General features: G+C 38.6%; 2 protein-coding genes across 4 annotated transcripts in view; one reads left to right on the plus strand and one right to left on the minus strand.

The window, feature by feature from the left end:
* The window catches only part of Tbp (TATA binding protein), an 8395-nt gene extending 2777 nt beyond the window's left edge, over positions 1–5618 (minus strand). The window contains exons 1-3 of the mRNA XM_043009223.2: positions 5480–5618; positions 3639–3898; positions 3034–3179 (exon numbers count right to left, since the gene is read on the minus strand). Coding sequence (XP_042865157.1) covers positions 3034–3179; positions 3639–3875 — 383 coding nt within the window. The 5' untranslated portion in view covers positions 3876–3898; positions 5480–5618. The remainder of the gene's footprint in view (positions 1–3033; positions 3180–3638; positions 3899–5479) is intronic.
* Positions 5619–6002: 384 nt separating this feature from the next.
* LOC122248876 (uncharacterized) overlaps positions 6003–10000 on the plus strand; it is a 4034-nt gene continuing 36 nt past the window's right edge. The window contains exons 1-3 of one of the 3 annotated variants that reach the window (XM_086551506.1): positions 6003–6138; positions 7814–7915; positions 8126–10000. The exon at positions 8126–10000 is cut by the window's right edge and continues 36 nt beyond it. In XM_086551506.1, the coding sequence (XP_086407632.1) occupies positions 7886–7915; positions 8126–9547 (1452 nt within the window). In that variant the 5' untranslated portion in view covers positions 6003–6138; positions 7814–7885 and the 3' untranslated portion in view covers positions 9548–10000. Of the gene's footprint in view, positions 6139–6183; positions 6510–7813; positions 7916–8125 lie in introns of those variants that run through there. The other 2 variants (XM_086551507.1, XM_043009222.2) reach the window with 2 other exon arrangements.

Here is a 10000-nt window from a genome sequence, read left to right on the forward strand (position 1 = left end):
ACTTAGTCTGCACAAAAAAATAATTGTATTTTTGGGATATACAAAACCTACATCTGAGACTTAAAAGCATTACAATAATTTTCCACCATCCTGTGGAATGTTGGTATTGGTTCCCCATGTTTTAACCTTAGCATGACTAAAAAATATATGCACATATTTTAAGGGTTAAAAAAAAAAGAAAAAAAAAAAAAAGAAAAAAAAAATTATTGTTTACAACAAACAATATGAGGGATCATCAGAAAGTTTGTGGTTTCTCAAAAGCTTAAATAATCTTAATATTTTATTTTAACCTTTTTTCAAAATCTTTCTAGGAGACTCTACACAGAGCAACATCCTATGGAATAACTTCTGGTAAGCTCCAACAAAGGCCTCCTTTGGCTAAGCCTTAATGTTTCTGCCACAGCACCTTCAGAGTTGATCTTTGGCACCAGGGAGACTAAAAAGCCAAAAAGGGAAATAAATAGGTTGGTATTGACTGTTGGGAGAGCAGGCATTCCATCTCAGACTTTGCTCCCTCAAAAATGCCACTGTCAGGTGTGCACTATGCACAGAGGCATTGCCCTATGGAGGATGGTCTTGATGTTGCTCTTTAGCAATTTCTCATGCAGCTTTTCCAGCAGCTTGAGAAGACAAATATATGTAAACCGATGGGCTGTGACTGCACTGATTTTGAAGTTAAACCAAGATGATATAATAATGAATGTCAAAGAATATGTACAACATTATTGCTCCCACATTCCTAGACTTCTTGACTTTCAGCCCCACCTGTTGCCTTCTAGGTCGTAGAGTTAAATCTAAGTTTCATCAAAAGTAACAATGCTGTGCACATTCCTATAAGCCTTCAGTGAATAAGCCTAGCTTTTCCTTGGCCTAATCCATTCTGGTAAGTTTCTATTCAAGGTTGAGGGTGTATAGAGCCCAGGAAGGACATCACTCTATTTCAGGAATGTTCCCTTTCCCAATGTATAGAACAAGTGACTCTTGGAAACAGTTATTCTAGAATCATCTTGCACCAGCTTTTTCACAAAAACAATATTCTTTGGAGTGACTACTGCTCTTGGGCACCCTTCCTGCAATTTATCTTAAAGACTTCATTAACCCATTGCGTACGGGTGTCATGACATACATGACGTAGGAGCTTTGGCCTGACGACGGGCGTCATGACGTACATGACGTTCGGGGATTTTGGATCACTGTGCTATTTTATTTTGCTATGAAAAAGGAATGAGTGATGATGGCTACTGCAGTCCTAATTACTATAATTACTGTAGTACCCATCCACGGTCTCTAGCATGCACTGTCTCTATAGAGCGATGGCACACACTAAGTTGATGAACCCTTGCTCTAAAGTACCGCCGATGAAGGATGTGCAGACAGAACGAGAAGAGGAAGGTGACTCAATCCATACCCAGTGTCTAAAATGTGCTCCTGTGCCAATATGGATGTTTTTCACTGTGGCACTCACAGTCACAAGCACAGGTTTCATTCCTCTTCCCTACCTCTTCTTGTTATCTTTATTGTAAGTGGTTATATGTTTCGTATTCGTTCATGACAGCACAAAAATACGAAAAAATAAAGTTGCATTTTGTCCTCCCATAAAACAGCAATACTTCTATCACATTGAGTATAAAGAAAATAATGAGCTAATATGGATAACATACTACAATTTTAGTCAACTGCAGCACTGATAGAGCCTGTCATACGGCACATATAAGTCTCTAAACTCAATAAAACACACAAAAAAATAAAATACAAAAACCGCTCTAGTTTTACAATGAATGACTGAAAGAGATTTGGATGCTTCAAATTATATTGCTTCAAGTGGTCTCTCTCTAAAATAAAACCTATCCTGGAGGCTGGGCAAGCAAATTTATCTCCGTCTGCAATGGGTTAACTGATCTTGTATTTATCAATGGCATTCACTTAAAAGAAAAGGTTGATGGTCTCTTAACCCATTCGTGCTGGTTGACATGTTATTTCGTCAGTGTAATGTTTGGCTCTCCCTGGGTGACGTCCTAGAACATCAAGATCTCTCCCTCAAATTGTATGTTTTCAATGATTACACATGCACATAATCATAGGAATTCCATCTGTATAGACAAATTTTTATTCACTTGTCAAAATAATGTAAGCAAATACAAAAACCTCCAATTATAACCCTGTTGAAGAATGTGGGTTAAGAGTGCTCATAGAGGCAGAGTGTGGCATCACACCAGGAGAGATCTCACGCTTAGTCACTGCATGTGCTTGTTATCTAGCCGGCGGAAGCAGCATTGCGCAAATATATGCCCCAGTGTGAATGGGTTAAAAGCCAGTCCTAGCCAATAGATAACTGTTGATCTAGACCGTAGAGGAAGTCATTAGAGACCATTGCTTTGAAATCCTGCACAGCGGGTGTACTGGAGCATGTAATTTATCTTCACATCTGAGAGAGTTTATCATGTCCAAATGTGATGTGTGACTGAAATGAAATTCAGGGTGTTTGCCTACAGATTCTGGGAATCTTGTTTCAAAATCATTGCACATCTATATTTCTCACATCCAGAACTTTTCTGACCTGCCCTCATATTATTACTGTCATTTTAAAACACTTAATGAATACTAAATAATGCCACACAGCTAAATTAACTCCTTTCCTTTACCACAGCCCTAAACCAATTGAAAGATAATTTTCCTTGGTTATTCATCTGTGTAATCATTATTTAACCCATTCACGCCGGGTGAGTGATAGCACGTATTGTGGTTTTCGCGTCAGACGCCCTGGACGCGCTATGAGGGGAAGCCACGCGCTCGGGTAGAGCGAGCGGGCAACCCAGGTTCGCGGCTTGTGCGCCCGAGAATCTCTAGGCATTAGGCTTATGCGTTCGAGAACCCAGGTATTGCGACCGCGCAATGCCGGATCAGCCCCGGCGTGAATGGGTTAATCATCTATACAATTCTGTTACTTCTTTTGAAAATACAACTATCAATAAATATGAAAAATTAAGTTTTTCAATTATAAAAAAAAAAGATGGTGGCCTGGCCCCAACTTACTGCAACTGTGGTACAATGCCAGGATCAGCTGAGTGTGGAGTCATGGGGGTCATGGGACCTCCTATGGGAGTGGAAGGTCCTGTGGCCGAACCGAACATTCCGGCCCCAACCTGGGAACCACCACCCACTGCTGGAGACATCATGCTCTGCACATTGTGAGAAAAGAGGGTAGTAAGCATAAAAGGGTAAAATAGGTATTTGCTATGGAAAAGTGTTTTGTAGTCTGTATACAAAATGATATATACAATTTATATCAAATGCATGAGGATAAGGCAAATATGGGTATGGAGGTAAGAAAAGGAAAAGATTAACCCGTTAATGACGGGTGACTAGATATCACGTCTAATGGTTTTTGGGCCACACACTGGGGACGCGTTATTTTGTCCAGCCCGGCGTGCGGGAGGAGCTAGCGTACAGCGTTGGCTCGCGGCCAGTGAGGCCAAGAATCCAGACGCATTAGGCTTATGCGTTCGAAAGTCCCGGAATTTTGGTCTTTTTAAGCCGAAATGGCCCTGTCGGGAACGGGTTAAAAAGGGGAGGGGAGAATACTAATTCTTCTGTTATGATATTAATAATATAAATATGAAAAATAACAAACAACTAACTGGTGTCTGAGGCTGCATCAAGGTGTGTGGCGTGAACCCACTGCCAAAGGTCTGTGGCTGCTGCCCCATTTGCTGCCCTTGTTGCTGTTGCTGCTGCTGTTGACTGTGTTGTTGTGCCGACTGCTGCTGCTGCTGCTGCTGGGCTGCTGGGAGGATCATCTCCTCCTCCTGGGAGTGCTGCAAAGGCGTGCCAATGCTGGGGATGCTGAACCCCGGAGAAGGTAGCATGTGATCCATGCTTGCGTTTGTGGTTCACCAGCCTGAGGAGGAAACCAAGGCTGATACATTAGTTTATAATAATCAAAATCACAAAAGCAAAACCTAACTTCCAATAAAAAACAAAAAGATAATGGTTACAGATTATGTCATTAACCAATCAATGACAGATGATGTGATATCATGTCATCTGAATATTTCCAATACAACAGAGGACATCTTATCACATCATGAAGTTCTCTGTATATACACATTTTGCATAGAATATACACATCATAGTTGCATTTGTAAATACACATTTTTCTTGAATTTATAAAAAAATAAAATAAAATAAAATAAAATTTACAAAACCTCTCTGTCACCCCTTAGAGTAGGGTGGGTGAATATTGGTCTGAGAAGTTCAGTGCAACCTCAAGCTGCGGGTGCTTGCTGTGTAGCAAACAGGAGCGGATATAGGAAAATATATGTTCCATCACGAAAGGATTAAAGGCCCTATATGTATATATGTATATGTATGTGTTTATATATATATATATATATATATATATATATATATATATATATATATATATATATATAATATATAAATATATATATATAATATATATATATATATATATAATATAATATATATATATATATATATATATATATATATATATATATATATATATATATATATATATATATATATATGTTTTTTACTACTAGGTGATAAGATATCACATTAAGTGGTGGTAGTCCTCGCCATAGGGGACAAGATATTTCGTCATGGCTTTCTGTGTGGCCGACATGCAGAGTGATTGGGCATGTAACTGTTGGCTGCGGTATTAGTTTTACAAGCTTGAAATACCCCAGTGTTTAGGCCACCAGGAGCCAAAACAGCCTCATTGGCAATGGGTTAAAGAATAAATATCAACATTCATATTTCTATTAGATATATGTCAATTATAAAGAAGAGGACCAGGTAAAGATACAGCATTTTAAAGAATACTGCACACTCAAATATGAAAAGGGTATCAGAAGTAACTTAGGGAATTACTTAGGCCTCCATGCCTAATATTGATAGAGTGAACATGATCTTATAGAAAAACAATGTATGGATTAATATCATTTAACGTTTAGCCTCATTTTTGACATAGCACGAAAACATGCTATCCAATATCATTGGATTAAGAAACTTAAATAATACTGCTACCCTTCTTTAATTAAAGATTAAGTACTTATATTCTTGGTTTCTTCGTGAAAGCTTTACATTCTATACATTAAATATTCTAATTTACTTAGTTGTAATTGGCGAGGAAATTCTAGAACATGAAAACATTCTAGACACGAACAGAACTTCGAGAATGATTGCCATATTAAACTTATAATGTCTAAATGTTCACCTGTAATCTGTACCAATATACGGCCGACAGAAAATCAAGCTAGAAAATATCAAATGAAGAAAAAATGATACTGGTTTCTATGATAATACAGGTAGTTCATCTCGGATCTGATTTCATCTTCCAAAAATATTACCCTTTCTAGGTATCTTCCTCCTTTCTTCTTTTATGCAAATCCCTCTACAGTTTCTCCTGGATTGGAAAATAATAAAGAATGGCTAAAATAAGCTGTAAATTCACCTTATACGAAATAAATATGAGCTCCTGTCCTCACGGCAAACTCAGCGCTTTGAGCCGATGTAAACAAACACGAAATTCACTACTGGATTAAAACATTTTTCAGTTAGGATATATATCGTAGGTTGGAGTTTTTCTTTGGGTTTGGATAAGAATGAATATTGGTGGATTTTAAATATTGCATTTTGATGCGATGGAAACTTTCGTAAAGGATTTTTTTTAAGCTGGAAAAATGACCCGATTTGAATATTATGTTGTTTTTGGCTGTATATTCGCTGATTATTTAATGATAAACATAAAAATTGACTTGTATATAATTTTCTATCTATCTTTTTGAAGAAAAATAACAGATTCTCATTCAAAGAATCTTTTTACATGCACGAACCCAGATCCCTTAAGCATCAATTACTTATTCATTAGGATAAAAATATTCTGATATAAAGATAAAAAAAACTAATTTTCACCTTGACTGTCCATTATAGCAAACTTCTATAAAATTCCCTTCCTGATTTAACCAAGGATCCCTGATATAATCAAACGGCCGCCATCTTGGATTCGATGTGCCAACCGCGGGCTATTTTGATATAACGTAAATTCGAAAAGGTTTTCTGTTGGAGGGGTTTTCTCCTTCGTCGCTTCTTCTTCTTGGGTTACAAAAGACGGTAAGTATCAACAGTAAAAGGTTATTTAACGATAAGAGTTAAGAATGTTTGGAAGAGGTGAAAAAAGCGAATATTTGTAAGGGCGTAGTATCTGTGTTTCTCTTTATTTTTGTTTTTTTCAAGAAAAAAATGTGATCTTTGTTTAAACAAGAATATCTACCGTATTTTTCATTCGCCATAACTAAGTCATTAAACATGACGTTATATCAAGACAAATTTGATTATTGGTTTGAAATTGTCATAACATACGGTCTTTCGTAGCCGGCAGCCGGTCAGCCATTTCGAATCCATACCAGCAGTTGCCAACGGAATCGGAATACCGTCTTTACATTTAACAAATATTATTTATTCACACTTTTCACTCTTATCATGTATGTATGAAGTGTAGAACATGGGATAAGTTTCAAATTTATTTACTTTAACTTTTATTCAATATGAAAAATGTATAAGTTGATTGTCAGTAGTCACCTTGTTTATCCTTTGCAAGATATGCAATTTTGTTACTAGTAGTCTTATTGGATAGTCTTATACAAAAGCTGCAGGTCCTGATACTAATAAATTTGATATCATTAGGCTGGAATTATATTATACTATGTGTGCTTTATTAGGATTGCATGAGCTCACTATTACTGACCCATTGGTGAGACATAGGAGGTATAATGTAAGTGATTATGCACTCTAATCTATAAATTTCATGAATATGCGTTAAAAGGCATTATTGTTGCGCATTTTTTTAATATGGCAAAACTAAGGTATAGTCAGTGCTTACTAACTATTAGCAAAGACATTATTGGTAATTGGAATGGCTTTGCAATAAGTAGTTGTGGGACTTCTATCTTTGGCACTCTAGCAAATGACAAACAAATCTCTTAAAATGTTTAATTTGGCAAGATAGGTCATGTACATCTCCTTAAGTATGAAGAACCAATCCAAGCTCCGTCTTGCCGGAATATATGTGGTGGAGATTTATTTGCCTTTTCTGCGGGGGCTCTGGTAATTCCTTAGAGATATGTGCCACTGTCATGGGCACTGTCATCGGTTGACACTTGGGCCAGTACTCTTGGAACCTTAATATACCCCCCCACCCCCACCCCTCCCAGTAAGGAGTGTTACAGGATGTGGGCTTTTTGGAAATTTCATTTGAATCATTATTTGTGTGATTTTAGGGTGGTTTATCTTTTTTCTATTTTTAACCTGAAATTCCCTCGGTCAACCCTCCTAACTATCAAGATCAGTGATATCACTCGACTAACATTGGTAGTATCGGTGACGTATGGCTTTTACCTCCTCACTATGGGCTATTTTTGTGGGGTTGGATCCCCTTGATTGATTGATTGATTGACTGATTGATTGAATTATTATTTTAATAATGATACAAGTTGCGTAACTAACACATCATACCAAATTTCTGATTAGTCTCACTTTGCTTGTTTATCATATGATAAGTTTAGAAAATAACAGAAAACACATCTTAAGATGTGGCCTTAGAAAGGTTAATAAGAATTCATTGGACTATATACATCAAATGCAGTGCATCGATGCCAAATTCATTAGTATCTGCTAGTTGCAGCTCGTTGCCTAGAATCAACTATGCCTTATATGAAGATAATTACCTACTTAATGTATTTGATTGATTGATTGTCGAGAGCAGGTTATCATCAAATCATTGTTGCAGATAAAACACAAACTTCAACAGAATTCAACTTGATTGACAGGAAAGGAAAGAATAGAATAAAAGGCAAGAATAATGGAAGATTATTTGGAAATCTCGCTGAAGGTCAGTTATTGCCAGATATTTTCTCCATCTTTATGAAACAAAAACAGATAAATGGAAATATAGAATGGAATGACTAAACTTACCACACTCTCAGGTTGCTATGAGAGTGCGGTACTAATGTATTGACTATGATAATGAGGATGTGTGTGTGTGTATATGTGTGTATATATATACCATGGATACATGCTGACTTGCCCTTCCTTGCACCAGGAAGAGGTCTCTTCATGTGACAGTGACGAAGTGGGCAGCTCAAACAGAGATGAAGACGAGGACGGGGAGGAAGAGGAAGAGGAAGAGTATGAGGAGCAGCAAGCTGGGGAGTGCTTTGAGGAGGAGCCAGGTAGTGAGGATGCCTTCTTCCAGGTGGGCAAGCGCTTTGATACCCTGGAGGAGTTGGAGGAAGCACAACAACAGTACCAATATGCCAACTACTGTGAGTTATGGAAACGAGATGTGCGCACACTAGAGTCGGCTAAGAAGCGCGCACCTAACCGAGTCAACACGGCAAAGGCAGCACTCAGGTACTACTCAGTGAAGCTCTCATGCAAGTTTGGCGGGAAGGCACCTGTGCAGAGGACTGATAAGAAGCGCTCATCCTGCTCTTTTCGCCAGGGCTGCCCCTTTGAAGTGTACCTGCGTCTCTCCGCAGACGGAAATGCACTGGAGGTTCTTAATGTCAATGACATCCACAACCATGCTCTCACCCGGGATGCCTTCCGTCCTCATCCACAGCCCCACATCTCAGAAGCTGAGCGTTATGCCCGTGCCCTGCGTACCGCCCTCAGCTTGGCCTCCAGTGCATGTGCTGGTGGAATGAAGCTATTCAACATGAGACTTAGTCAGATGAATGGCCTTTTGCGCCAGTGGAGGAGCATTGATGGCCATTGTGGCCAGACTAGCAGGGAAGCTGATGAGGTCCTTGACCACTTCCTTGCCCACTTGGGGGACAAAGAGGTCAAGAATGCACTGCAGATGTCTAGTAAAGGGATGAAGTTCAGTGTACAAAAGTCAAAGACTGGCAAAGAGGGGGAGAGTGGATATACCACAGAAGAGTCTATGATAAAGACCAAGACAAATGAAAAAGGAAGTGACAAGCAGATAGATAGCAGGGTTGTAACAAGAATGAGTAGGAGAGGTCGGTCCAAAGGAAGGGATCCTCCTTCGCTGACCATGTCCCAGAGTGCTAAGAAGGTGAAGCATGACACTCTTGTGGGCCAACCAAAGCCCTTTCGAAAACTACGGGTGAGGGAGAAACACCAGGTTATGCTCGAGTGTTTTGTTAGCAGCCCAGCCGCCAAGAAGGCCCTCCAGGGAACCCTCATCTTACCAGACGAAGTGCAGACAGACATCAAGTGTATTCCTGACCTGGTGCGAGATGAAGACAATGTAGACTTGCATCAAGTAGAGAGGTACTTCACCAGTGAGGCCTGGAATGTTGTCCTCGGCCTTGTCAAGAAGAAGGAAAACAGTCAGTGGATTTGCGCTCCTTGCACTAAAACCATAAAAGAGAATGAGAGAAGTGTTGCATGTGAGCGGTGCTTGTCTTGGTTCCACTTTCCATGTGCACTGCTCTCCAAGAGACCTCCTAGAGAGTACTGGTTTTGTCGAGACTGTATAAGTAAATATGTTTGATATGTATATGTCTGTATGTATATAGCTATATGTAACAATATGTGTGTGTGTGTGTGTTTGTATGTATGATTTTTTGTGTGTGTGTGTGGCGGGGGGTATGTTTATATATTAATTAAGCTTACTTAAGCAAGCTTTTGATTATAGCTTCATTCTGTGAATGTACTGTTTGTATGTATCTGAAGTTAAGATATGATACTGTACATATAGAAATGTTTTCCATTATTTGCATATATACATACAGTTTTTTATATCATCATCAAGAACACAGCCTAGGAGAAAGGTTTTTTAGTTACAGGAACTCATTTGATAGTCTTTGGAAAAGTTAGAACCTTGAAAAATATTTGTATATCATGGTTTTAGCCTAGGCCTTTATCTAGACTTTTTTTTTTTTTCTCTTCTCATTGTAAAAGTGCACTGAGAATCTGGCTTCTGGAATAACAGTATAATGTGTAT

Source organism: Penaeus japonicus, unplaced genomic scaffold, assembly GCF_977035675.1.
Source record: "Penaeus japonicus unplaced genomic scaffold, GWHDUDI00000001_assembly GWHDUDI00000025, whole genome shotgun sequence".
NCBI classification, from domain to species: domain Eukaryota; kingdom Metazoa; phylum Arthropoda; class Malacostraca; order Decapoda; family Penaeidae; genus Penaeus; species Penaeus japonicus.